Source organism: Kryptolebias marmoratus, linkage group LG14 (assembly GCF_001649575.2).
Source record: "Kryptolebias marmoratus isolate JLee-2015 linkage group LG14, ASM164957v2, whole genome shotgun sequence".
In the NCBI taxonomy this organism is placed as follows: domain Eukaryota; kingdom Metazoa; phylum Chordata; class Actinopteri; order Cyprinodontiformes; family Rivulidae; genus Kryptolebias; species Kryptolebias marmoratus.
This window is the reverse complement of record NC_051443.1, coordinates 8,652,137-8,680,069: the sequence shown is the minus strand read 5'-3', so window position 1 is coordinate 8,680,069 and position 27,933 is coordinate 8,652,137. Positions and strand designations below refer to the sequence as shown.

At 39.6% G+C, this 27,933-nt stretch overlaps 1 protein-coding gene and 1 long non-coding RNA gene across 4 annotated transcripts; one reads left to right on the top strand and one right to left on the bottom strand.

Moving 5' to 3' along the window:
- Positions 1 to 803: 803 nt before the first annotated feature.
- Positions 804 to 27,676, top strand: chd1 (chromodomain helicase DNA binding protein 1). 3 transcript variants are annotated; one of them, XM_017434021.3, is made up of 36 exons: positions 804 to 1,191; positions 2,565 to 2,674; positions 4,908 to 5,115; positions 6,863 to 6,964; positions 8,477 to 8,673; positions 9,384 to 9,646; positions 9,750 to 9,975; positions 11,104 to 11,204; positions 11,302 to 11,480; positions 11,699 to 11,823; positions 12,565 to 12,781; positions 12,879 to 12,968; positions 13,069 to 13,259; positions 13,796 to 13,984; positions 14,293 to 14,455; positions 14,925 to 15,077; positions 15,220 to 15,291; positions 15,887 to 16,036; positions 16,235 to 16,383; positions 16,496 to 16,592; positions 17,614 to 17,709; positions 17,792 to 17,968; positions 18,124 to 18,284; positions 18,869 to 18,910; positions 19,000 to 19,133; positions 20,158 to 20,296; positions 21,407 to 21,557; positions 21,791 to 21,913; positions 22,054 to 22,200; positions 22,273 to 22,533; positions 22,615 to 22,746; positions 24,372 to 24,550; positions 24,689 to 24,788; positions 24,872 to 24,923; positions 25,011 to 25,257; positions 26,172 to 27,676. In XM_017434021.3, exons 2-36 carry the CDS (start codon positions 2,622 to 2,624, stop codon positions 26,449 to 26,451), a joined length of 5,346 nt encoding a protein of 1,781 aa, XP_017289510.1. In that variant the 5' UTR covers positions 804 to 1,191; positions 2,565 to 2,621; the 3' UTR covers positions 26,452 to 27,676. The 3 variants fall into 3 exon arrangements, with proteins under 3 accessions (XP_017289510.1, XP_017289508.1, XP_017289509.1); XM_017434019.3 differs by having other exon boundaries at positions 22,270 to 22,533; XM_017434020.3 differs by lacking the exon at positions 804 to 1,191 and adding an exon at positions 1,300 to 2,216 and having other exon boundaries at positions 22,270 to 22,533.
- LOC119617665 lies at positions 17,339 to 20,284 on the bottom strand. The gene is made up of 2 exons (XR_005234021.1): positions 20,152 to 20,284; positions 17,339 to 19,746 (listed from the first exon to the last, which is right to left on the bottom strand). It is a non-coding gene; the product is annotated as an uncharacterized LOC119617665 (long non-coding RNA).
- Positions 27,677 to 27,933: the final 257 nt, after the last annotated feature.

Genomic DNA, 27,933 nt, shown 5'->3' with positions numbered 1-27,933 from the left:
TCTATGCTCAGCACACATACATTTGCCCAGTAAGACGGACATTGTTCAGCTGAGAAAACAGCAGAAAAGTTTCAGGAAATAATCATTACAACTCATTAGGCTGTGGAGGTCACTCATTTCAAGATGGCTGCCACTGCCAACTGACCTTAGAAAGCACTAAAATTGACAGATGAGCCAAAGTTTGATGCAGTTGTAGTTGAGAGTCATTCACAGCACTCCAAGTGCTGCTTCATGTGAGAGATCTTTGCTTAAAACTTCAGCATCACCTGTTAGAGTCAGTTTGTTGGTTAGCCAAATATTTACTGAACCTTTCTTCTTTTTGAACTGAGTCAAATCTAATTAAAGATGGCCGCCACTGCTAATTGACATTGGCCAACAACAAAAAAATGGCTATAACTCAGCTAAGATTTCACATACTCTAAGTGTGACATCTCATGATATTACACATAATGGTATTTTTTGTATGTTAACAATAAATATTATATTTTATTATGTGTATGTTATATTTATAATATATGTGTTTGAAGATGATGATAAGATGATCCTAGCCAAAAATTGTGGCATGAAAGGCAGCGGGTGATATTCATTCCTTCAAGGAATACTAGACCTTTTATTTGGTTTTGCATTTGCGAGTTAAGAAAAAAAATATCAAATAAAAAATAAAACATCCTTAAGAACAAAGGGAACAGTTGCTGATAGACTTATCAATGCATTTCCAGTGGTAAAAGGTTTAGTTTTCTGTGAAACACCCGCCCCCAGATGTTACAGCGCGTTCGGCGGAGTCGTGACGTCACAGTCCGGGGTTTCCTAACGTAGTGAGCGTACGTCGTCATGGCCGAGGCCGGTTGTTGTTGGAAGTCTCTGGCTTGAAATGGCGTTTTTCTTTTCTGTTTCTCCAAGCCGCTGTTAACCGACCGACACCGGCTTCGTCGCGGCACGGCGGGTTTACCGGGTTTTTCTACGGAGGGGGAGAACCATTACTCCGCGAGTTCTACCGGATTCCGTGTTTCGGGGCTGCTGCTCTCTCCCCCTGACCGGGAGCTACAGCTAGCTAACAGGAGCACAGCAGCGCGAGCTACATGCTGCTGCCAGAGCGCCACTTTAACAGGAAAATAAAGGACCTTTGAAGTGGGAACTCGTACTTCGACAACTATTGTCATTGGCGTCTCGCGGAGAGCACGAAAACGTAAGGTAAAGTACGACGTGGAGTTTATAAACGCTTGGCGGACCAGAAAGTATGCTACCGCTGCATGTTGATGTGGTAAAAACCGCGAGAAGTGAGCGGAGAAAGAAAACAAGATGGAAGAAGGTGAAGTTTGGTTAGCTAATTTGCGTTTCTTAATGAGGTTGACCCTGATCCTCTTCTTTCGCGCAGATATTTGCATAACTCGTGACAATTAGCGATCAAACGCCCGGCGTGGCTCGCAGTAATAAAGCGGTGAATGTATTCGCTCCACTGTTGGCCCAAAGTTGTGTCATTATGGTAGCTCCCCTGCTAGCCTCGTGCTTCATTACGTTAGCTAGCGTTACTTCAGCCAAGGGCTAATGATGCCCTGTTTGAATGTTTACTTCATTCAGATAAACCGAAAATAAAAGAGGTCGTGTGGTGTTGACTGGTGTTGCGACATATTCGCACGGCGCTGCTTTTATCCCCCCAAGTGTTATGATTTACAAACTCAAAGATAATAATAATAATACAGGCATACAAGCTAGCAAGCAGCCATTGATTACACATCAAAACTAGTTGATACTTAAACAAAAACGCGGCTTAAGTGAATCAAGTCTTTACTGATAGACGATCATGAGGATTGTTGTGGCTTATTCCTAACAGTCTAAATACCATAAAAGAGGCAGGAGAGTTCGCAGTGTCTTCATACATGGCTGCTGTCGTCCCCCGCAGGAACAGCTAATATTGACGCTAGTAGCCGGTGTTAGCTGCTAGCTAAACTAGCCTCACTAAGAGGATGATGTCCTTATTATACTGAAGGAGGTTACCCGTAGAGGGTTGAGCGTAGTGAGTTTTAGTTATTTGGTCATTTGTCGTTTTTCTTTTTCTTGTTCATGGTTTTTCTTTTTCTTTTTATTCGTTTATGAACGCGAAAGACGCAGGTGCTATGTAGGCCTGTTAGGCCTTTGCGGCGCTAACAGAGCAGATTGACGCTCATCAGAGCTACATCCAGGACTGCTTGTTCTTATTTTTTTACTTGAGCTTTAAGGTGGGTTTTGTGTGCTACACAGATGACCGGGTTTCTTTCACAGCCAACGCTGTGAGCCGATCACTTTAACATATATATATTTGTTATTTTACACGTTTTGCGCTTATCTCTACACATGAAACCAGCCATTGATTGGTTGAACTTTCATCTGCTGGGAGGTGGTAGTTGCTCACCAGTGGAGTCCTGGGCTGGGAAAAATGTTCTGCTTTGCACTGTTTAAGCAACTTGTCTTGTTAGTTTTGCCATGTTGTGCTGAACTTTACCCAGAAACTAACCGGTCAGACAGAAATGCCCAGCATCACTAATTTGATATATTTACAAAGTTTTAATGGGCATCTTCTCTTGCAGGTTGACCTCTTGGAACATTTCACTCCAGTTTCTCAGGTCTGTGTTTGGGACTCTAACATGGCAGGACGCAGTGAAGACGAAAGTGTGAGCAACAGCAGTGGAGAATCAAGGTAAAGTCAAGTTATTATTATTAATATTATGAAGAGGGTTACAAGCTGCAAACAAAATGGTCCCATATGCAATCGCTGTTTGAAAGTATGCAAGTTTAAGTTGAATATGGTTGCATTTGTGGAAGTGGAGATTTGGTGGCTTTGTGACAGGGGTTGTTTGGGCCATAGCCTTCGTGGTTGTAAGTGTCACTTATTTTTTTTTCTCCTCGATGTTTCTGTTGGTCTCTCAAACTGCGAGACCTGTCTGCAGTGTGCATACTCATTGATGTTGAAGCATGCAAGGTTATACACACATTAATACACATTTGTGTTTATAAAATTGGTTCAAAATAGATTCTTTAGCTTAATACAATGTTCTGTTGGTAATTGGTGGGGGTAGAGGTGAGAATATAGTGCCAGGTATTTGTGATGTTTAAAAAAATGAGACAATGATAAATACTTAAAAAAAAAATGTGATTCTGATTAATCTGAAATGAAGCTCAGCTATCCCAGCAGGATTTCGCTCATATTTACTCAGTTGTGTTCCTTCAGCACTCACAAATCACAGAAAGGATCTTATTATATCAAGGTGTCAGTTAGAAGGAGGTTAAAAAATTTACTCTGCATCCCATCAGGCACAATAAAAACAGTCATTAAGAAGTGGAAATAATACAGGACAGCAATGCTATAATTGAGAACTGGATGTCCCTCCAAATTATTGCAAAAACAATAATGCGCACATGGTGGTGGCAGCATTATGATGGTGGGTTGCTTCAACTGGAACGGAGAGTTTAGACAAGGTGGATTTAATGGGTCCAAATACCAGTCAGTTTGGGCCCAGATCTTCTGGTGTTGCTACAAAGCTGACGATGAAGAGGGATACATTTTTTTAGCACGTCCCAATTTTACATCAAGACCAACAAAAGAATAGAAGAACGGTCAAAGATTTGGAAAGTCATAGCCATCAGATGGGAACTAGGGCATCAAATTAAAAGATGCTGCAAACAAAAGAATAGTTTAAGATGTGTACACTTCTGCTACCACCTTTTTTCTGTTACAGATTTGCTTTCCTGTTGAGCTGTTCAGAATATATGTGTATATTATTTACCAAGGTCTCATTTTTTTTGCTACATCACAAAATACTGGCATTTTTGGTGGGCCTTTGCTATACCACAGTCTTTTGTGTCAGATTATTGTTTATACCTAAGCATCATTACAAGAGTGGGTGAAAGATTTTAGAAATCTTTAATACAACAGCAAACTTTAGGTCACACAGTGATTGTAATTACAACTGTGGATTTAGCCAGCTTCCAGATAGTTAGTGTTTAACTCAAGTGCTTAAATTAATGTTAAGTTTGAATTCATAGTGCCATTCAAAGTAGATTTTCTCTAAGATACACCCTTAAAGCTCATCATGCTGTTTCCAGCTGAGCTGCTGGAGGCAGCTTTTGCATTTTTGTTTGTGAGCTACAGAGCCAGAATGAAGGGGTGAAGTGGTAATATCTGAGACAAATACTGTAGGTGTGTGACTGTCAAAGTAAGTAAAGAAAGTAATCATTGTAGATACTGTGCTGTCATTAATCTCCTAACTGAATAAAAAAAACACTCCCTTATGACTTTTGTTGTGTCAGTGAACAACATCAGGATGATGAGGATGTCTTTATTTCTCTGTATTAGAGGGTAATCTTTGTGAAAATAGCTTCTTACTCCCATTAGAGCAGGGGTGTCAAATCCTGGTCCTCAAGGGCCTCTATCCTGCATGTTTTACTTGTTTCCCTGCTCCAACACACCTGATTCAGTGGTTAAATCACCTCTTCATGATCTGCAGAAGCCTGTTAATCACCCATTGATTTAAATCAGGTGTGTTGGAGCAGAGAAACAAGTAAAACATGCAGGATTGTGGCCCTCCAGGACCAGGATTGGACACCCCTGCATTAGAGTCAAAGAACAGTGTTCAGGGTTCAATTATACACATTTTTAAGTTGAGGGGGATCTGATTTGGTTTTTGCTCCGATGGCGATCATACTGAAAAAAACGATAAATCGGTTTGAAACTGTGTGTAGAAATAATGACATCAGACTCTTCCTCTAGTCTACATGTTTGTTTGCTGCAGTGATCAATCTTTGGAAAAGATGGGTATAAGTGTGTAATTTACAGGGCATGTGTTGTACTTTCAGCTGTATGAACAGTTATTCAATACTGAAACGCAGTGTTTCTTATTAAATTGTTTCATCCTTGTCTTTATGTGCAACAGCAATTCCGACGATGAATCCGGCTCCCGGTCAGGCTCGGCCTCAGCTTCCAGTTCAGGTTCCAGCTCCAGCTCCTCCAGCAGCAGCAGCCGATCGGGGAGCAGCGACTCCGGGAGTGGCTCGGACTCTGGCAGCCAGTCAGATTCTGACACAGAGAAATCCAACGAGAAGATGGAACCACAAAATAAGTCAAACATTGATGGAGCAGAGGTGACGTCATCTCGTTTCGTTAACCTGGTGCTTCTGTTTGACTAATTCTTCGTTTTAAATAAAAAACACTATTTTCACAGTTTACCAACATTTCCTTAGAGAAAAGAAGTATATTTTATATATACTTGTATATAATAATAATAAATAATATAGTAATAAATATATATTATATATTTATATTTGTGTCTTTTTTAACTGTAGACAGCCTCACAGTTTATTTGCTTTGAGTAATGGCTACCTTTTATAAGAGCCCTATGATTTTTGAAAACGATCAAAATGGCAGAATTAGACATTAAAACCAGAATTTACTGAAAAATGGAGAATCTGTTAGCAGGGCGTAGGGCTGAGGGGAGTGCTTTACAGAGTGGTGCGCTGCAGGCATCCAGAAGTTATGAGGTTTACCACTAAATACGAGATTTACAGCAAAACCAATACCCAAACGATATGTAAGGCTTATGGGGAACAGCTTTTCAGTAAGTTTTGTCGGCACATCGACTGGGACTGCAGGAAAATGTGTAACAACCAGAACAAACCCAGGCCTGCCTTGAAAAAGAGATCTGTGATCTGAATGGGATTTGCCTGGTTAAATAAAAGTTAATAAAATATTAAACAGAGGAGGAGTGCTAACCTTAGCTTAGCTTAGCTCCTGACCAGCCTCTTTCATCTGAAAACACATCAGGAGAAGCAAGACGTGAGTTTGTTAAATACTCTGTAGCTTTATGCTCTGAATCAGATATTCCTCTAGAAAAAATAATAAAGCGTTTGCCTATTTATGCAATGTGTTTCAACAACGCAATTATGTTCACTGTTGATGCTTGTTAATCTTGTGTTAAAGCAGGTGGAGCTGTCCACCAGAACATCCGGTAAAAAAATGTTTTCATCAAAACAGATGGGAGATACTGCAGTGTCTTGAGTCAGGATAGGACGCAGTTATAATACAATAGTTGGACACCATTTTTTATGTAATAGATATTAAATATAGACATGTGTAGCACTTATTTTACAAAAAGATCCACTGTTTTTGCTCTTTGCTCTCAAAAGAAACTTGTAAGGTACTTGATTTTACAAAAAGACACATTTTTGTATATGTATAAACTGTTTACTAAAGCGTTGATTGTTATGTTGAATTGAAACACTTCACTACATTCACGTTGAAATTTTCCTGTTGGATTCTTTAAACTTTATTAATACACCATACAGTAAAGATACTGTTTAGGTGAAAGAATGTGGTTAAAACACAAAATAAAAATAATTAACAAAATTAGGGAAAAAAATACATTTTGCTTTAAGAAGTTACAGTACTCTGTAAGAGCACTGAGTAATCCCCCATTTCTTAATTTGCTTCCATAGGGTTGGAGTGTATTTTTTTAATTTAGTTTGTTAGTTTTTCAAATCGTACAGACAAAAGATTAATTTAAATATGAAAGCTGGGTCACTCTTTGCAGAAACTATAAAGTGCTCAGTTGTTCTAAGCCAATGAGCTGTCGTGAAAAATGTGCATGGTTACAGTTTTCTACTGTCTGTCTTTAACCTGTTGACATTTAAGATGAAGCCTAAGGTAAAGTGTTCATGATTAAACGTAAAGCAAGTAATAGTTCGGTTCTGTAACTTAATCTCAACTCTTTGTTGCTTCGTGCTTAAATTCACGAACATGCTTTGTGTTTGATAATACGTTTGTTCTCGTTTTGTTTTTTTTGGCCTGTTTAGGTACTAAACTTGTGCTTGTGCATGCATTGTTTGATTGCAGTTCTGGAAGTCCAATCCCAGCATCCTCGCAGTGCAAAGGTCTGCTATGCTCAGGAAACAACAGCAACAGAAACAAGAGTCTTCAAACAGTGGCTCTGATGAGGTTTGTGTCCAACCGGTCCCCAGTTTTGTTGTTTTCCGTGATATTTAACTGGAAAATAGTCCTCACTTGGGATGGACATTTTAAACAAAGTTATTAAAGTTAAATCTGTTTTTTGAACACTACCACTCTAGACACACACACACACACACACACACACACAACATATGGACATAGAAAAGACAGAGAGTAAGTGATTGAAGATTTTAAAATATTAATTTCACCTTCTACTCATAGATTCTTAAGGAGGTGTTAGACCCAAAGTGGTATGAGCCGAGCTCGCTGCTGAACCTGGCGGTAAACCACGACAGATTACCGAGGAGTTCTGATAAGTTCATAATCACTCGCAATAAGCCAGGGGTCACCAACAAAATTCACTCAGAAGCCAGAATTTTTTTTTTTTTTTTAGCAAGCAGACTGTGTTAGGACCCAGCCTTTGATGGAAATAATAATACAAAATTTAATAGGAATTTTCAAAAACAGAAAACATTGTAAGACATATTAGTTTCAACTTTTTGTCGTTCGTTGAGAGAGAGAAAAATCACACTCCCAGGAGCCTCGGATGCAAATATGACCTGAAAAAAACTACAACTTCAATGAATTTAAACACCCCATCACCTCACCCCACCTGTCTGCAGGGATTATTAATTATTATACTGTGATTCTGATAATAGAAAAATGTCACTTGTATTTGAAAGCAGATGTACTGATATAAACAGTTTACCATGTTCATCTTAACCAGGGTTAATCTTAGCAGCTATTATATTTAGGGCTGTTACATTATTATGACACATTTTTGGAATAAAAAAAGGAACATGTTGACATGATTGAGATGAAAACCTTTCAGTAGATTTGCTGTACTTGTAGTTCTAACTTTGTCATCCTTTTCTAATAAAACTCGATGGCAGAGGCAGACAAGTGTACATTTCAGGTTCTTTGTGATGAAGAAAAGCACTGTGGTGGTTGACAAACATCTTGGTACATTACTGCCACCTTCTGCAGCACCAGTGTTTTACTGTCAGGTTTTGGCAGAAAGAAAGCACGTTGCCATGGTATTTTGAGACACTTTCGACCCCCTTTTCTTTTTTTCTTTTTTTTTTTTAACATTTTGGCATCTGTCGTCCACTACCTGGAAAACGACAGTGTCACGCCCCCAACATCAACCAATCCGAAGCCTTAGTGGATAAATGAGAACTCTCGTCCAATCAGTGATGGTGTTAAAGCAACACCACTTGCTTGTTTGCTCAAAGATGGCCGTGCTCATGGATCGACAAAAAATGATCAAAAACAAACTCAAAGAGGAAGAAAATCACCATTAATTGTGAATAAAATTACATTTTGCATCGTTATGCAGAAGTGGATGAACATGGGAACTCTTCTAGGCAAATGTTTACAAAATATTTTTGCTCAATTGTTGAAAAGTAGCTGACGAAAATACAGCCGAATGAAGGTTTTATGCTGTGATTTTTTTCTGGCTACTTCTGAACCCCCTGTTGTTTGATTCTTTTCTTCTAGGATTCTTCAAGTAGTGATGAATCCGAAACATCGAGTGGATCTAAAAAGAGAAGAAACTCCGACTCCTCTGACTCTGGATCAGGCTCTGGCTCTGGGAGTGACTCTGGATCAGATTCATCAGCAGAGGGTAACAGTAATGAGACTGCATCGGACTATGAGCCCAGTCCCAAATTCAAAAGCAGAAAGCCTCCAACCAAGTAAGTGGACAGTTGCTTATAAATGGTTGCTGCCTTTCACAGCAGTGTTTCCCCACACTTACAGGGTTTTCCAGGCTGGAAGTTGAGCCAATTCTGAACTGAAAGCTATCATGTCATATGAAACATTTCTCAAGTATATTTTTAATCCTCCCTCTAATGTAGTAAGAAGTTCTGAAGAGGACCACATTTACAGGAGACAGTTTAACTACACAGATCACATCATTTAATACAGATCTCTTATCATCAACAATTTATTTTATAAACACTGTTTTAAACAACGGCTTTAATTGATCTTTATAAGGTTGACCTGTATTTCTGAGCTCTGGTCATCAAGTGGGAGTTATACACGCAGTTTTAGGCACTGTCTATGTGAGCTGGTAGTATAAAACACCTGATTGTGTTTATAAACAGAGTTTCAAATGTAGAATATTATAAGTACAGTTGAAGTAGCTAACCTCAGCTCTGTGAGGTGCATTGGCTAGCATTCATGACACGTCTGGCATTATTAAAACACAGCAGAAAGTGCTTTTTGTTTACTATTTTGTTTTAATATAAATTGAATAGGTTAGCATGTGAAACAAAATACACATACAAGTAAATCACCATATATTTGATCTGACATCGCATGTATGTGAATATCGAGAGAATCAACTTTAGATTTAGCCATCTGTCTGCTTAATAAAATCTCTTTGTTTTTGTTATTGCGTCAGGATGAACTCTCGAAATGGCAAAAAATGTGTCGCCCAGAGGACGAAATGCTCGTCATCCGAGGATGACAATAACTACACAAAGATGGCGTCTGCGGGGCCACGGCGGCAGGCCACGGTCAACGTCAGTTACAAGGAGGACGAGGAGCTGAAGACGGACTCGGACGATTTGGTGGAGGTTCTGGGTGAAGATGTCCCGCAGCCTGAGGAAGATGAGTTTGAAACAATAGAGAGAGTAATGGACTGCAGGATAGGGAGGAAAAAGGGTAAGGGGTGCAGAGATGTCATATTCTCTCATTAAATTAAAGCTGTGAACATTAGGTGTCGGAAATCAAGAATTACTGTGTAATCCTTTCTGTTTTCCAATAGCTATAGGGAGTGCAACCACTGTATATGCTATCGAGGCAGACGGGGACCCCAATGCCAACTTTGATCCCAATAAAGAGGCCGGCGAGATCCAGTATTTTATAAAGTGGAAGAATTGGGCCCACATCCATAACACATGGGAGACTGAGGAGGCACTGAAGTTGCAGAACGTTAGGGGCATGAAGAAACTGGACAATTTCAAGAAGAAGGAGCAAGAGAAAAAGAAATGGTGAGAACTTTTTAAACGATCGGCACAAATATGATAACCACATTGACCGGTAGAGGCGTCCTTCATAAAGCCTGTTTAGCTCTTTGTTCACGAGCCTGTTTGACTTTTTACACAAACATTTCCATTTGCATGAAAGCATTAAAGCAAACATGTCATTAAATCAGACTGTTCTCATCTTTCAGAATAATAATGCAAGCAAAACATCGCTGTTTCATAACAACCTCTGTTTTATTGGAGCCTTCATGAACGAAGGGTTGTTAACTTCTAATGCAGAAAAATATTGAGATTTTTAACATTGTTTTAAAAAAGCATTGCTTAAAAATAAGAAAATCTTTCACTTTTTTTAATCTGTTCAAGAGTGGTAAATTGGATGAGAACAGATTTCTTGCAGGCTTTGCCTCAGATTTTCAACCTCAGGCTCTTGGTCTGTTTTTAGGAAAGTTTATATTAGAAGCACCAATAAATCTTTTTGCAGGATGTTGTGTTGCTCCATTCTCCTCCTTCTCTTTTATTAAATTAATACAATGATTCCCTAACCTTTTAGCTTCTGAAAAATGTAAAAAAAAAATAAAGGCATAATGACAACACAAAAAGCTTGAACTCATATTCTATGACTGTTTTCCATTTATGAATATTGATTTTATTTTTTTTATAACAATCGTACTGAAACTATGGTACAAAGAACTTTAAAAATATATTTTTTGATTTCTGAAGTTCATCTGAAGACCCCAGTTTTGTGTCTGTGACCCACAGTGGGGTCCTGACCTCAACTTTGTGAACCATTGAATCAAAATGTTATCAGTCAACTTGGTCCTCTCATTAGGGAGGGGAGTGAGAGCAATTTGCTTGCGAGTTCTTTTTGCAAAAAATGGAGGGAGGCACTACAGTTTAAAAGTTGAGAATGATGCACTTTTTATTTGACCTGAGAAAACGTCTTGGATGAGTAGTAGAACATCTTCAAAAAACAAGAAAAGAAGTAAATTGGCCTTAATAAAACCATTAAGGATTTTCCATGTCTGAATTACGGAGAATCTGCACCGACATTATTAATGAAATAATAAATATTTTAAATACTCTGTAATCTCCATCCCAGTTTTAGCTTTCATGTGAGTTCTTTCATTTCTTCAGGTTAAAGATGGCTTCACCAGAAGATATAGAATATTTCAATTGTCAGGAAGAATTGATGGATGACCTGCACTCCCAGTATCAGCTTGTGGAGCGAATAATAGGTATTGGCTTTTGTACAGAGCGGCTCACTCTGAATGTATTTGTATTTTTACCGCTTTATTTGTGTAACCCATTCAACATTTCATTTCTTTTGAGAAGGGCATTCAAACCAGAAGTCGGCTGCTGGTTACCCAGACTACCTTTGCAAGTGGCAGGGTTTACCATATTCAGAGTGCAGCTGGGAAGATGGTGCTCTGATTGCCAAGAAGTTCCAGAAATGCATCGATGACTATATGAGCAGAAATCAGTCTAAAACCATTCCATTTAGAGATTTCAAGGTAACTCACTTCCTTACTAGAAATTTAACATAGCTTGACAAAAGTCTAGCTCCTAAATCATTGTATCAAATTATGTTTAGAAATGCTTAAATTATTTGTATGTCCTTTGAGTTTTGTTTTCAATTATGTAAAAGTAAAAAAATAAATAATCTGGATTGGATTATCACTATTGAGCCTTTCTAAAATAAACTGAATGCTGATTTCTGTGTTTCTGTTAGCTGATGAAGCAGAGGCCCAGGTTCGTTCCTATGAAGAAGCAGCCAACTTACATAGGAGGTGATGGACTGGAGCTCAGAGACTACCAGCTGGACGGTTTAAACTGGATGGCCCACTCCTGGAGCAAGTATGACTCTGCTGTCTTTACATTGTTTAAAAAGGCTGTGATGGATTTTTGTGGAGGGAAACAAATCTACCATTTAGTCAGGGTTTCTGTGCTAGCACCCCCAAGATGGAGCACTTAATGATCTGCAATAATGTCCTGAAAAATGTTAATTATCTTGTTGTTATGGCACCTAGCACTTGATGTTTCCCAGTCTGCAGTGCTTAGAAAGGGAAACTGTTCACAGGGTCATGGACCACCAAGCTTTTTTGTGCACGTGTTGTGGCAAGCCTGGCTTGGTGGATCCAGTAGAATATCTGCTGTTGGTCTGATGGGTGAAGAAGTTGTAATTATAATAGAAAGGTGTCAGAACAAACCCTTCATCAGAGTTTCTTGCATTTGAGGCTGAAAAGCTGCTCACCTGTCAGGTTGTTCCTGCTTGCTTGTATCTGAAATCAACCATAGAAGGATGGAAAAAAGTGGCTCTATTCTGGTGAATCGTGTTTTCTTTTACTCCACGTGAATATGGACTGAATATGTTGCTTATCTGCACTAATATGTGTTATGGGAGGAGAGCAAGCCCGTCGGGGGCTGTGCAATGTTTTACTGGGAAAGCTTTCTGTTGTTGCTGACCAAACGCACGTCTTCATGGATCAAGTATTCCCTGATGGCGGTGGCTGTTTCAGCAGGATGTTGCTCCCCACCACTCTGCTAAAATTGTGTTTGAGAAAAGTTTAGCTATTCTTTTTCATCTGTATGTCATAGAGGCAACAGTTGTATCCTTGCTGATGAGATGGGCCTCGGGAAGACCATCCAGACCATCTCCTTCCTCAACTACCTGTTTCACGAGCACCAGCTGTATGGACCGTTCCTGCTGGTGGTGCCTCTTTCTACACTAACCTCCTGGCAGAGGGAAATCTTCCTCTGGGCCCCACTGATGAACGTTGTGGTCTACCTGGGAGACATCAACAGCAGGAATATGGTATGATGGAGACCACGTTTTACAGAATGAGCGGTTGCATTTGTATGTTTCTTATTTATTTCTTTTTGAGTTGAAACTGTGTGTATTTAATTAACAGATCAGAACACACGAGTGGATGCATGTGCACAGCAAGAGACTGAAATTTAACATCATCCTCACAACATATGAGATCCTTCTCAAAGATAAGGTCAGCAGCTTTCTTAGTTTGGCGTGTGTCAGAGTTTTCCTCAAGATGTTTCGTTTAAAGCGGTGTAGCAAGAAATACTAACAATTGAAATCATCTTTAGTCATTTTTGGGCGGCGTTAACTGGGCCTTCATTGGTGTGGATGAAGCTCACCGGCTGAAAAATGATGACTCCCTCTTGTATAAGACGATGATCGACTTCAAGTCCAATCACAGGCTCCTAATCACCGGAACACCGCTTCAGAACTCCCTAAAAGAGCTCTGGTCCCTGCTGCACTTCATCATGCCTGAAAAGTAGGTCGTATCAGGTTTTTATCAAAGTTCTCTTCTTCCTTGCTCTGATTGTACTCTGTGTGCTCTTCATGCTATTCCCTTTTAGTGTTTGATATTAACTTTTTGACCTGCTGGCCAAGGGAACCGATTTACTGTTTCTACCAATGCACCAAATGACCCTTGGTGGCAGAGATAAAAATGTAAATTTTATGCAGGTTTGCTCCACAGTAAACCTGACAAGAAGAGGTCATCCACCAAAATTCATGAACTGAGTTTAATAAGAAATGAGACAATGGACTAAAGACAAGGTGGTAGATTTATAACAAAATTTGTGTCAACCATGACCTGTTTAAAAGGAGCGTTATAATCCTATAGATATGTTCACTTTTGGCTGTAACATTACACTTGTGTGCAAATATGTTGCAAACTTTGCAAAATACGAAGAAGCATTCGAACTTTCTCCTAAAAAAGCTCTCAGACTTCAGTGTGTTTTTGTTTAATGTTGTTTTTTTTCCTATGCGTCACACGCTAACGGTATGTCGTGCTGTTTTCTTAAGATTTCACTCTTGGGAGCTCTTCGAGGACGAACACGGTAAAGGCAGGGACTCTGGGTACACTAGTCTGCACAAGGAGCTGGAGCCGTTTCTGCTGCGTCGCGTCAAGAAGGACGTGGAAAAATCTCTCCCAGCTAAAGTGGAGCAGATCCTCCGAGTGGAGATGAGCGCCATCCAGAAACAGTATTACAAGTAAGAGTCGCACTGTACCAGTTAATTTAGAAAGAAGTCCATATTTATCAGAATCATGATGAACGTTTAAACAAATTTAGTATTGTACGACTTTTGTTGAGACTTAAATATTTATTTCTTGTCCTTATTTGAATTGCCTAGTTAGACCTACATTGCTGTATCACTGAAAATAAATAAACTTTTTTTTAATAATTATGTGTGAGTAGTAACTGTGTGGTAAATTAAATATTTACATGCAGAAAATATTTTCTGTATGTGATGGTGAACACTGCTAATTAGTCCGTTGTTGCTGTTGTTTTTGTGATCAGATGGATTCTGACCAGGAACTACAAGGCTCTCAGTAAAGGTACCAAAGGCAGCACGTCGGGCTTCCTGAACATCATGATGGAGCTGAAGAAATGTTGTAACCACTGTTACCTTATCAAGCCTCCAGATGATGAAGAGTCTTTCAACAAAGCTGAAGCTTTACAGGTCTCTTACATTTTACCCATCGGGGAAAAAAATGCATTGAAATAATATTTTAGTGCGTATAGCTAATGCAAGTAAGCTGAAAAAAAAAACAACATTCTGTTAAAATTGTTGTTCTCCCTCATATTTAACGGATTAATTCTGCTTTGGTTGTGTACCTATAGCCAACTTGTCTCACTTATAATTAACATAAAGAATGGGACAATGTGGCTTGATTGCTTTTATACAAAAAAATAACGAATAAAACTTTTGCTCTGTAGTGATAAGGACTGTGATTAACTACTGTGTAAAGCAAACATGATTGGCATGGTTTTATTGTCATTTTTTATAAGATTTTATCTGCTCTTAAGTATTCTTTATTTTTTTTCTTTGTAAAGTATTTTTATATTTATTGTCAGTAGTTGGCTCTATTTAAATGTTGATTTTTACATTTTGATTAATGGCTAACGGACCTTTTTTTTTCTTCCTAAAGCAACTGATCCGCAGTAGTGGAAAGCTGGTTCTTTTGGACAAACTTCTTGTCCGTTTGAAGGAGCGAGGTCACAGAGTTCTCATCTTCTCCCAGATGGTACGGATGCTCGACATCCTGGCTGAATACTTGAGGTGTCGGCAGTTCCTTTTCCAGGTACCTACACACAGTTGTCACATGAGCATAACACATATTGTACAGAGGATATAAATAGATGTTTCATGAAAGTGTAAGTTCTGGAAAATACCAAATATCTTGTTTTTTACGTTTCTTTCATTTGAAATGTTCATTTGTGTAGAGATTAGATGGCTCCATTAAAGGGGAGATGCGGAAGCAGGCTTTGGATCATTTTAATGCCGAAGGTTCAGAGGTACGTTACATTTTATTCAATGAATACAGTGGGTGTAACAGTACACATTACACACAGTTTAGCTTGTAGTTTGACACATACAAGCTATGTGTCAAACTAAAATAATAAATTTCAACAACTAAAAGGTATCTCTTTTGTTAAGAAAATTGTTGGAAGCATTCAAATTCTGACCTTTTTGTGTCTCCATATATCCACTACTGGCTCTGTGCTGCTGTCAGAGTTTTTCAGTAACTTTTTCACACAGCTGATCTGAAAACAAACAGGCTGGTTATCGAGCCTCCATGTCCTAGCTGAACTAACCTTTCTTGCTTTGCTTTGGTGTTGAGGGCTTTCAATGGGATCTTCCTCTACTTCATTTCTGTCATGGCAACTAGCAAAAAGCCAATTAAGAAGAACTTGTGCCTCATTTTCTCAGTGACGGTGATGATCGCCTGTATTTTCCTGATTGCGTGCACTTGAGCCTGTCATCTTTATCCTGATAGTTTGGGATAAATACATGTACCGTTACGCCCCTAAAAAAAATCAGTGAATTCAATGAAGTAACAAAAAACCAGCCATGGCTCTTACATAAACGGGTTTCCCCCTGTGTGTCTAGGACTTCTGCTTCTTGTTATCTACGCGCGCGGGTGGCCTTGGTATCAATCTAGCATCGGCTGACACAGTGGTGATCTTTGACTCAGACTGGAACCCCCAAAACGATCTGCAAGCCCAAGCCAGAGCGCACAGGATTGGCCAGAAAAGACAGGTCAGCACAAGCTGTCATAAAGCTATTTTCATTTCTCACTTTGCAAGGTTTCTTTCTAGGTTTCCAAGCTTTCAGGACAAATTTTACAATTCATGATGTGTTCGATTGGCAACAAAAAGGCTACAGGGAACATTAGTATATATTTATATACTTATATGCATATAAAGTATGCCTTCATATCTGTTTATGGACTGGCAGGTGAATATCTATCGACTGGTGACAAAAAGCTCAGTGGAGGAGGATATCATTGAGAGGGCAAAAAAGAAAATGGTGCTAGACCATCTTGTGATTCAAAGAATGGATACCACAGGAAAAACTGTCCTACATACTGGTGCTGCGCCCTCAAGGTAAACAACATGCTACATTTTGGCAATATTTTAGACTTTTAGAGCTGCATTACCAGAATCATCACAAATGCACATCACTGTATTTGACTCGAGTGTGCTTTCCTTCTCACAGTTCAGCCCCATTCAGCAAGGAGGAGCTCTCTGCCATTTTGAAATTTGGCGCTGAGGAGCTTTTCAAAGAGCCAGAAGGCGAAGAGCAGGAGCCTCAGGTGTGGTTTTCTCAAGTTGGATTGACAGCACTGTGCAGTTTCTTTTACTCCAAGTATAAATCACAAGTTGACAAGGGAAGCAGAACTTTGTGAATCCAGTATGTCTTTGTTGTGTATGACTCTGTAGCAGAAAAGACTACTTTAAAATTGTGCACTGAGTGTTCAGAATCAAAGCTGGAGAGTTTTTTTTTTTGGACTTGCAGTCAGCCTCAGGAAAAAATATTTGAAACTACCACTTTTAAAACTTTACTTTTTAAATAATGGCTCACTGAGGAACCTTGAGTTTCATAGTAATATGTGGAGACTGAGGGGTGGAGGTTAATGCTACTGTTTATAATGCTTTTGTCCAAACCCTGATCATTTATCTATCATATTAAGAAGCTAATCAATTCTTAGGGGACAGTAGTCAACAAGGGGCAGTGTAGTTCACGTTTATTTTAGGAACAATGTGTCTTTATTAAAACAAATTTTTACAAGTTCATCAAATATTTGTGGATTGATACATCAAGTTTTGGTTGCAGCTGTAAATTGAAGTTCTCACCACATATCAAGATTCCTTCTGAGTGACACACACACACATACTGTGTGTGTATGTATGTATATATATATATATATATATATATATATATATATATATATGATTATGTATGTCTTCACACCATATGTGCTCATATTGATAATTAGGATAGCAACCTAATTTCCGGTTGTTAATTTTTTTTAGTCTGTAAAATCCTTTTTATGCTCAATTACCTGCATTTTATACAAAACCCACACTCTACACTTCAATAACTTTAGCTTTTTTTTAAACAGACTCAACACATAAACATGAAATAAAAAAGTCCAACTGAGAAGTAGTTTCAAAAAGACTCAAGACCTACCCACCCACAGTGTCTTATTAAAATTATTCAGTCACTTTATTTAAACATTAACCAGAACTGACATGACAATCAGAGCGTTAATTTATTTTTTTTTAAGTTTTTTGCCCAGGCAAAAGTTTGAATTCTTGTATTTTTATGTGTAGGAAATGGACATCGATGAAATCCTCAAAAGAGCTGAGACCCGGGAGAACGACCCCGGACCTTCAACAGTAGGAGAAGAGCTGTTATCTCAGTTCAAGGTGAGAAAATGAAATATCCTGAAATTGTGCTGTTATTAAGCAACTGATTACTTACAGTTCTTTGTTGGTCTGACTTTTCCAGGTTGCCAACTTCACAGTGATGGAGGATGAGGATTTAGATATTGATTCTGAGCGAAGTCAGAAGAGCTGGGATGACATCATTCCCGAAGAGCAAAGGAGGAGGATGGAGGAAGAAGAGAGGCAAAAGGAGCTGGAAGAAATCTACTTGTTACCACGCATGAGGAACTGTGCCAAACAGGTACACATCCGAGGAAGCCATGTCGAATTAGTTATATTTAAATATAAACAAAGTCAAATAAGGATACACTATAAGTCTTTTTGAAATGGGAGAACCTTTGTTTTCTTAGGTTCTAATTGAACAGCCTGATGATTTTCCACTGTTTGTGCCAACAGATAAGCTTTAACTCTAATGTGAGTCGGCTGAGTAGGAACAGGAGATATTCTGGTTCTGATAGCGACTCCGCCTCAGACCGAAAGAGACCAAAAAAACGAGGACGACCTCGAACCATTCCACGGGAAAATATCAAGGGCTTTTCTGATGCTGAGATCCGCAGGTGAATATATTTTTTTACTGCATGCAAGTATTTTACAGTTCTGTATCCGCCAGGGTCGTCACAAGAAAATTATACTTGTTTTTGACCAATTTTTAAATTTTAATTTCTAATTAGACACTCATTTGCATTATTTATCAGTGCCTGCAGCTCAGTTTTTATCCACATCTTTAAATGGTTACTCTGCAGACACACAGGGGCTCTGCAGCAGAAAACTGGAAAATCCACACACCCAAAGTCCACTGGAGTGGGTGCTGGATCAAAAATCAATCATCACTGCACCACTTCCAACTACATTATTGTTTTAGCTTTAGCTGCTGCTCCTCAACTTCGCTCTGGGGCTCTTAAAACTTTTTTTTTGGATCACCGGAGCTGCTAGTGGGCAGACCAAAATGAGCAGAAGTTAGTCTGGAGCAGTTTATTTTAAAAAATCTTATTTTTCTCCCTGCAACATTAACAATAGTATTGATTATTATCCTTTAAAATTAGTACTGAGTTTGCATTTTTAGTATTGTGACAATCCTAGTAGCTGTTCCTAAATTCATCCTTTCATATTGGAATTAACATATCCCATGAACATTTGAAAGGTTTGTCAAGAGTTACAAAAAGTTTGGAGGACCACTGGAGAGGTGAGCTGTTTTAAACTTGTTTTTGCTGTTTTATAAATAACACGATAACATGCTAGGCAGTCTGCTCAACACCTGCTGTTTTGGCTCAGATTGGACGCCATCGCTCGTGACGCTGAACTTGTGGATAAGTCTGAACACGACCTGAAACGGCTGGCAGAAACCGTCCACAATGGATGTGTGAGAACGCTACGTGAAAACCCCTGTGGACCAGAGAAGACATCAGGTAACGCAGCTTTTTTTTACTTACAGATTAGGGTAAAACCCAGGTCTGTAAGTGTTAGATTCCAGCAGATTCAGCTTTAGCTGCAGATTGGATTTACTGATGCAACGCTCATATTTGACAACCAAGGTCAGCATGTTTGCTGACGTAGCTGGAAGAAAAACTAATGAATTGGCTTTACCTCATGCTTATCAGTAGCTCCCTATGACGAGAGTCAAAAACATCAAATATCTGGGAATCTACATCTCTTAGGATCTCTCCTGAATTCCCAACATTACACACTCAAAAGTGTGGACTATTTCAGATTTCAGAATTCTTCCTATTTGCCGGCCTGCTTAATGAGAGCATTCTTATGAGCTACATCACATCGTTGAATGTTAACTCCGGCGTATTTGATAAGAAGCCTCTGCGACGTATGGTCACATTTCTGAGAGATTCATTGGGGGTCTGACTCCCCTCTTTAGAAAACATTTTCAAGGAGACGTGTGAAAAGCAGGGCCTTTGTATTGTGAGAGCTCCTTTTACCCCTCTGAGTTGTTTAATTTTCAGTCATCTGGAAGAAGATATTGCTCCACAGAATCATTGTAACTGGTACAATGAAATTATTTCTACAGTCCTAAAAGAAAGAATAAAAAGTAATAGAGTATTAACAAGATACACAAGTTATTCAAGACACACACTTAAAGTGTAAAGGTTATAAAGCATCTTTAACATGTATAAGTTAAAGACATAATTAAGTACATAAGTTAGAAGCAGGGCCTTCTTCAGCTCAGCTGTGTTGACAGTTTTATTTCAGTTTTTTATCTCAGTTTATTTTAAAAACTTTCATAATTGAAATGGAAAAAAAACTCCCTACACTAGTGTAACTCACAGGTGAATGTAAAATTATTTTTTCCTATTATCACTCCAATATTGTCATTAAATGGAAATCACCCTCATGAGCTGCTGTTTCATCCAATTTAGAAAAAAAAAAGAAGTTTTTAATCGTTAAAGGAATCATACGTTTTTCTTCTTACATTACCTTCAGGAGGCAGGCGAGGAAAGGTGAAAGGTCCTACATTCAGGATTTCTGGAGTCCAGGTTAATGCCAAACTTGTTATTTCTCACGAAGAAGAGCTGGCTCCGCTGCACAAGGCTATTCCTGCTGATCCAGAGGAGAGGAAGAGGTAAGGTCGCCGATGCGCTGCACCGAGCCTTTTACCACGATCCACTCAACTGTTCTGCTTCTGAAAGAAGTCTTTGTTTTCTGCCTTGTAAACATAGTTTTCAGTGACACATCAGGCAGAAGTCACTGCAAAAGCAGTATCTAATTAAAATACTGTAGTTATGGTCTGTGGTTTCAGTTTGGCTCTACTTTTATGTAAAATTATGTAAAATACCTCAGAAAGTCAGTTTGGAGCTCTGTAGGGCTCACACTTGTGTGGCTGTTCTGGAAACGCTTCAAAAGATTGTAGGCTCAGTTTGTCCAATATTTTTATTACATTTAAGGCTAGTTGCTTATTGAATAAAACCGAGCAAAATCACCAAGTTTCAAGCAACAAAAAGAAGTCTGAAGCTCATGGTTTGTTCATGATAGCAAAGCAGGATTTCTGTCGCTAGTTTTGATTCACATTTAAAAAATTCAAAAAGAGAACAAGAATGTAGAAGCGTAAGGGGAAATCCATTTTTTTCTTTTTTGTTGTTCTTTATTGGCTTACATTTGTTTCAAAGCAGACAAAGTCGATATAAGTTAAAATTGTTAAGTGTTACTAAACTAGATGGTCTGTACTTATATAGCTCCTTTCCTAGCCAATCAGGCCACTCAAAGCATTTTACAACACAATCCTCATTTCCCCATCCCCACACATTCAGACAGCCCTCTGCTACATCTCTACAAATCTAACCTGAATAAATTATTCTATAGAGTCTAATCAGTGCTTCAGATCACATTCATACACAGAATGGGACACATCAGGGGCAGTGAGGGGTTCAGTGTCTTGCTCAGGGACACTTCGACATGTGACTGCTGCCAGGAATCAAACCTCCAACTATCTGATTGGAGGACGACTGCTCTAAGCACTGACACACAGCCACCCCTAATAAGTCTTAACAGGCTTAGTTGTAGCTTTTGCAAGTGTGTAAATCACATAAAGTTTCATTCTTGTGATTTTTTTTTTTTAATGACAAGATCTTATGTATTACAAAATTACTTTACAGCTGTGTTATAGGCAAATGTTTTCATGTGTCCCTGCATCCTCATTTGGGCCAATATGTCTGAATGTTACTTGTTTGTTTAGGTATATGATTCCATGCCATTCGAAGGCAGCGCACTTTGACATCGAGTGGGGGAAGGAGGATGACTCCAGTCTTCTCATAGGAATCTACGAATACGGGTACGGCAGCTGGGAGATGATAAAGATGGACCCGGACCTAAACCTCACACACAAGGTGAGTTCAGGCACCATGAATTTCTGATTGCTTCACCAACAACAGTGGCTTTTTGAGCACTAAAAAATACAAATATAAAAGCAAAAGGCAAGTTAAGCAAATTGACATTTAACTTTATTTTTTAAAACTTCTTCTATTGACAGTTTGAGGTTTGTTTTTCAAATGATTTGTGGTAGTTATCTTCTATTCATTTCGTATGAAAATCACATGGCATTTTGTCAATTATTGATCAGCTACTACCAGATGATCCTGACAAGAAGCCACAGGCCAAACAGCTCCAGGCCAGAGCAGACTACCTCATCAAATTACTGAGCAAGGACTTGGCCAAAAAAGAAGCACAGAAACAAGCAGGAAATGTGAGTCGAAAAAAACTCTCGTTGTTAATTTGCATCGCTGCGTGACTCTCAGGAATGTTTGCTTTGGGTCATTTTTATTCGCAGTAATAGATTTAATTGTCATCCACCGGGGTAAGTCAACTCTTTGTGTTTGTACGTAGGCAAATTCACGGAAGAGGAAACCAAGAAATAAAAAGAGCAAAGCTCTAAAGACAACTAAGGCAGATGAGGTGCCAAAGAGCCCGTCCTCAGATCTGCAGTCAGACAAGAGGTCCGACGACGAGGACGAACTCGACGAGGACGACAAGGTAAACTTTGTTTCGCCGCAAACGGTTTTCAGCTCGACGGATGAGATGACGTGATCTGGTCTCTTTCAGGAGGTGGCACAGGTGAAGATGTCAAGCAGGTGGGGCCGGGCAGACAAGGCGGTGGTGAAGGAGGAGAAAGAGGAGGAGAACGACGACGATGAGCAGGACGTTTTCTCATCAGGGGAGAGAGATGGCAAAGAAAAAGAAATAAAAAAAGATGTCAAGAAGGAAAGGGATGATAGTTTCGACTTTAAAGACATTAAAGAGTCCAAAGATAAAAAGGAAATAATGGCTCTTCAGACGAAACATAGACATGAGGAGAGCATAGAGAAGGTGAGACATTATTTTTAGGCAGTTAGAAGTATTGAGAATAAAGCACTGTATAAATAATAAGCCAATTTTTATTTTTATCAGAATGAAGTGAAGACTGAGGTTCAAGAGCGGATAAAGAAAGCCTCGGACTTGTCTGTTCATAAAGCAGCGAGTGCAGAAAACGTGGCAGTATCTGAGGAGTCTGAGGAACTGGACCAGAGGACGTTCAGTGTGGTACGTTACCTGCCTGAAAAAAAAGTTTAAATGAAATGCCAGTCTCATTTTTCTTTGAGGTTAAAGATTTTGAGTTGGCATGTGCAAACATGACACCCGTGGAGTCTGGTAGAAGAAAAAGTTTAAAAGAAATTTTCATATTTTTGTTCATAAGATGATGGCCTATAATGTGTTTCTGAACTACCTAACTCAAAAACTCGATTTGACTGAACTTGCAAGGGAAAATCATCTAATATCATTTGTCAGCCTGATGAGCTCATGTAGTCAGTCCAAAGGTTTCCTTAACTTTCAGCAGATAAACACGGTCTGTTCGCCACTGTGTTTGGGATTATTGTCAGTTTGGGCCAAACCTGGCCTCACATTTGACTCTAGAATACTTTATATTGATAAACTTGGTCTCCAGAGGAGTTCATAGTCGACTAAATGACTGCAAGGTGCTCGGGTCCTGAAATCGTCAACCCTCCACCTCTGTGCTGAGAGTTTCTGTGAGGTGCCATAATGCACAGCACCATGTTTGTACAAAATCATTTGCATCTTACCAGCACGAACATGTGTCTTTTGGTCTCATCTGTCTAAAGGACATCGTTCCAGAAATCTTGTGGTTCATTCAGATGAAACTGTACAAATATGAGTCGTGCTGCCATTTTCTTTCAGAGAGAAGAGGTTTTCTCCTGCAACCCTCTTTTTCTATTTGTCCTGTCACGAACTTTAACCTTTAACCCACTAACTCAGGCCTTTAGAGTCTCAGATGGAGCTCTTGGTTTTGTTTTTTTGTCATTTCTCTGAGCATTACACAGTCTGACCTCGGGGTGAATTTGCTGGGATGTCCACTCCTGGGAAGATTGGCAGCCGTCTTCAATGTTTTCCACTTAGGAAACACTTTCTCTCTGTAGCACATGTGTCAAACTCCATTCCTCTGGTCGCTCTCCTGCATGTTTTAGATGTGTTCTTGCTTCAAAACACCTGGTTTAAATGGATGACTTGTTGCCATGCTCCTGGAGAACTTGATGATTTGGTGAGGAGGTAACTAAACCATTTAGATCAGGTGTGTTGGAGCAGAAAAACCTAAAACTTCCAGGACAGTGGCCCTCCAGGCCTGGGGTTTGACAGTCCTGCTGTAGAGTGATGGACTAAATTGTTTTTTAAAGTTTTACAAACCCTTCAGGTTGATGAGCTGCAACAGTTACTTCTCTACGGTCGTTGCTGATGTCTTTCCTTATTGGCATTTTGTGAACACACACCTGTTTGCTCCAGCAACAAAAAGCCAGAACTCTCTTGTGGTGGTGGACACATTTGCTGATGATCAGTTAATCAACATTTGATCAGCAGCACATGGCTGATGTGGTGCCTCTTTAATCCTATGGCAGCAGCAAGAGTGGACTTAGTTTTTCCACACAGCTTTTCCATTTTGGCTTCATTTTAGTTTAATAAATAATGACCAGGTGGACTCTGTTGTGTTTTTGTTTAGATTAAATCCGCGTGTCTTCAAAATCTGAAGCAGATCATTTTTATTGTCAAAATCTGAAACAGAGTGGACCTTCTTTTTCACAAGACGGGCATAATTTTGTGTAAAAAAAAGAGTGGTTCAGATTCCTTGAGTTTTGTCTTGTTTTTTTTTGTTGCAGTGTAAAGAGAGGATGCGGCCAGTGAAAGCTGCCTTGAAGCAGCTGGACCGACCGGAGAAAGGGCTGTCGGAGCGCGAGCAGCTGGAACACACCAGACAATGCCTCATAAACATCGGAGACCACATCACAGAGTGCTTGAAGGAGTATTCAAACCCTGACCAGATCAAACAGTGGAGAAAGTTAGTTTTTATTCATGTTTTTAACGGTTGAAAGTGCCACCTGAAAACAAGAACAGATTTATTTTTCTTTTAAGCATCTGTGACGGTGTATTCAGGTGGTTCAAATAATCTAATGGTTTGGTTTTTGTGTTTTTACAGAAATCTGTGGATATTTGTCTCCAAATTTACCGAGTTTGATGCAAGAAAGCTACATAAACTGTATAAGCATGCAATCAAGAAAAGACAAGAAAATGCTCAGGTATGTGAGGACCTTGAAGTAATTCCTCGTCTCACAATCTAGAAAGACTTTAAAATCCACAGTGGTCGTTTTTCTTTCCCCAGGCAATGGAGCAGAACACTAGAAATACAAACACTCAAGGCTACAAACATCTTGGTAGGTGAAACGCTTCGTGTAGCGAATAATAAAACGGGGACGAGCCCACTGTTCTCGTATGAGACATGTGGTTTTGTTTGTGCTCAGATGTCGAGAGGCTGAAGGACGGCGCGCACCACGACGAAAGCAGCAGGGACAGCTACAGCTCTGACAGGCATCCGCCTTCAGCTCGACACCACGAAAGCAGCGGCGCTAAAGAGAGGCACAGCTTCGAGTCCCACAAGAAGACCACCATAGGGGAGTCCAGGAAAAGGCCGTACTCCTCCTTCAGCAACGGCAAAGACCACCGAGACAGAGACCACTATAGAGCAGACAACAGGGATAGACAGGACAGGTGAGACTTTTTCCACAACCAGACAAATTGTTTGCTAAATAAAGGTTTTTCTGTTTGTCTCTCTGACTCACTGATATACTTGTGCTTAGTTTAAAGGGGACCTATTATGCGATATTCACTTTTTGCATGTTTTTGTTCTTCCATTTGGGTATCTACTGCTTCTAAAAACAGTCCGAACGCCAAAAAAAAAACCCCACCCAACCGTCTTTTAGCAATAAGTAATGTTTTCTGGTGTCTGCAAAACAGCCGGTTTCATTACAAGAAGACCGTCACGTTAGTTCTGCTGGTTTTACTGCCGAACAATGTCTGCTGGAAAGGGAAAATGTTTTGTTGTCGGCTGTAATATAGAACGTGTCTATATAGCCGCTGACCCGACCCGCTACCAGCCGGGTTTTGGACCCTCTTATTGCCGCTCTCCTACTTGATAAATGTCGATTCAGAACCGCTAAGTGTCCCTGTCCAAAAGTCTGAATCCTCAGAATTTGAATTAATAACAATATAGATGTGCATCAGATCCGCAGCGTTTAATCCTTCAGTGAGTTTTTATGTTTTCAGACGGGACTCTGAGTTGGGGGCGTGGCCAACAGCAGCTTATTTGCATAATAGTGACGTACCCCTAAAACCACTCATTCTGAAACGAGCTCAAAACAGGCAGAACTGATCAGGTGAAATCTCAACATCTGAGAATGATTTTACGTATTAAATGTTATGAAGATGTTTTGTACAGCCCACAGACCTAACCTGACTTGTTCAAGGAAGCATAACAGGTCCCCTTTAATCAGATTGTCATCCTCTCCTCTTTGTTTTTGATATAAAACCGAAGAGTAGTTTTTTTCCGTATTGATCCTGACGTTGTCGTCGATTATTTGTGCGTGCCGTTGTTCAGTAACTCTGACTCGGATGTGTTCGTGCAGATACTATGACAGTAAACACAGGAAACTGGAGGAAATCCGCACCAGCAGAGACCACCGGCTGGACGCGAAGGACCTCTCCCATTCAGACCACCGCTCGTCCTACCGCTACCACTCGGACTGGCAGACGGACCCGCGCATGTCGGCGAGCGGGGCCCGCTCCCCGCGAGACCAGCGCTCGCCTTGTGACTCTCGCTCCCCGATGGGGTATCACTCGCCGTACGAGTACTCGCCAGACCACAGGAGTACGCCGGAGCAGATCTGGAGCAGCCGCAAGACATAGCAGCAGCCGCCCGGGTCTGCTCGCAGCAGCCATAGACTCAGCAACACAGTAAATGCCTTAAACTAACTGTGGACCCCAAACTTCAAGCTGTTCGAAGCACTGTGTGTCAGTCAGTTCAGCATGACTGTTCGTTTCTTCACTTCAGCAACAGCATGTGAGGACCCCGGAAACAACAGGAACACTTTACAAACAAGTAGCTTCAAGCAGGCAGCAAATGGATAGAAAAAAATCTAAAGTTACTTTTGTATTTAAGAGTTTAAAGTTGTATTGTCGGGCTCTGAAGCTGGCAACCTTTTTTTTTTTTTTAATAGGGGAGGGGTGGGGTTCGGGCTCGTTAAATGAACACAACAGACCCTGAATGCTGCCTCATAATCTTCCCGACCCATGACACTGGAGACTGTCCTCAGTGCTTGTGTTTCTGTCACACTTTAATTCTCTTTATTTAAACTGTTTACTCAATAAGAAACTCCCGAGGGGTGACACGCAGCGACGTGTCTGGTTGAACACAGCGTGGACTCAGGCCTCAGGCTCAACACCTGAAGTACCTCATATACAGCAATTGTCATCTCTTTAGCAGGTTTTATTTCTCCTCCCCCACCAGCGAATTATTTAATAACATATCCTAGGTGTAAAAAATACATAATTGTGAAATTTTTCCTTTTTTTTTTTTTTTGTTTGTAAAATAGTAAATCAGCGTACTGTTTCCTCAGGCTTTTTGAATTTATGACTATACTTTCCCTCTCAACTCAGGCTTTTTTGTCACTATGTGAGTGAATTTCCATTTAAGTTTTTTTTTCATAATAATGCTCTCAGAATGTAATTTTTTAAGGGAAAGTTTTGTTTTTTTTAATCTTTTTTTTTTTTCCACTAGTACTTAGTTTTTCTGTTCAGCGTGTTGAAATCAGTGGCTGGAGTCGTAGATGTACAGTATGAATAAACAGACAGAAGCACCTGATAGAATTAAAATTAACTAGACTCTGCGTTTTATTATTATTTTTATTTTTTGTTACTTTTCAGTTTGTTTTCCATATAGGCAATAATAATGTCAATGTTTCTATGCAGCCAAGTATATTCTTTGTGAACCACCCAACTGAATGAAGTCACTGTTATGGTTCCGACTTGTATATATATTTTTTCTATATTTCCAAATGAATTTACACTGAAAGTGCATGAATTTTTATGAATTGTTTTATAAAATTGTTTATAAAACTACTAAAATCAGTCACTGAGCTTGTTTGTACATCTCTTTTAAACCGCATGAAACCCTCTGTGCCAGTGTTTCTTAGAGCTATTACTTTTATTTGTGTGTAAAGATTTGCCCTGATGGGAATACTCTCTTCCAGGAAACCAGGTTCTCATCCACAGGATTGTAGACTGACTTGTGTTAGGAAGTGATTGTAATCTGCTGGTGATTCTCTAATTGTGTTAAACTCAGATGAATGCATGTCAGATGCTCTGCCTTCCTGACTCCCCCCCCCCCCC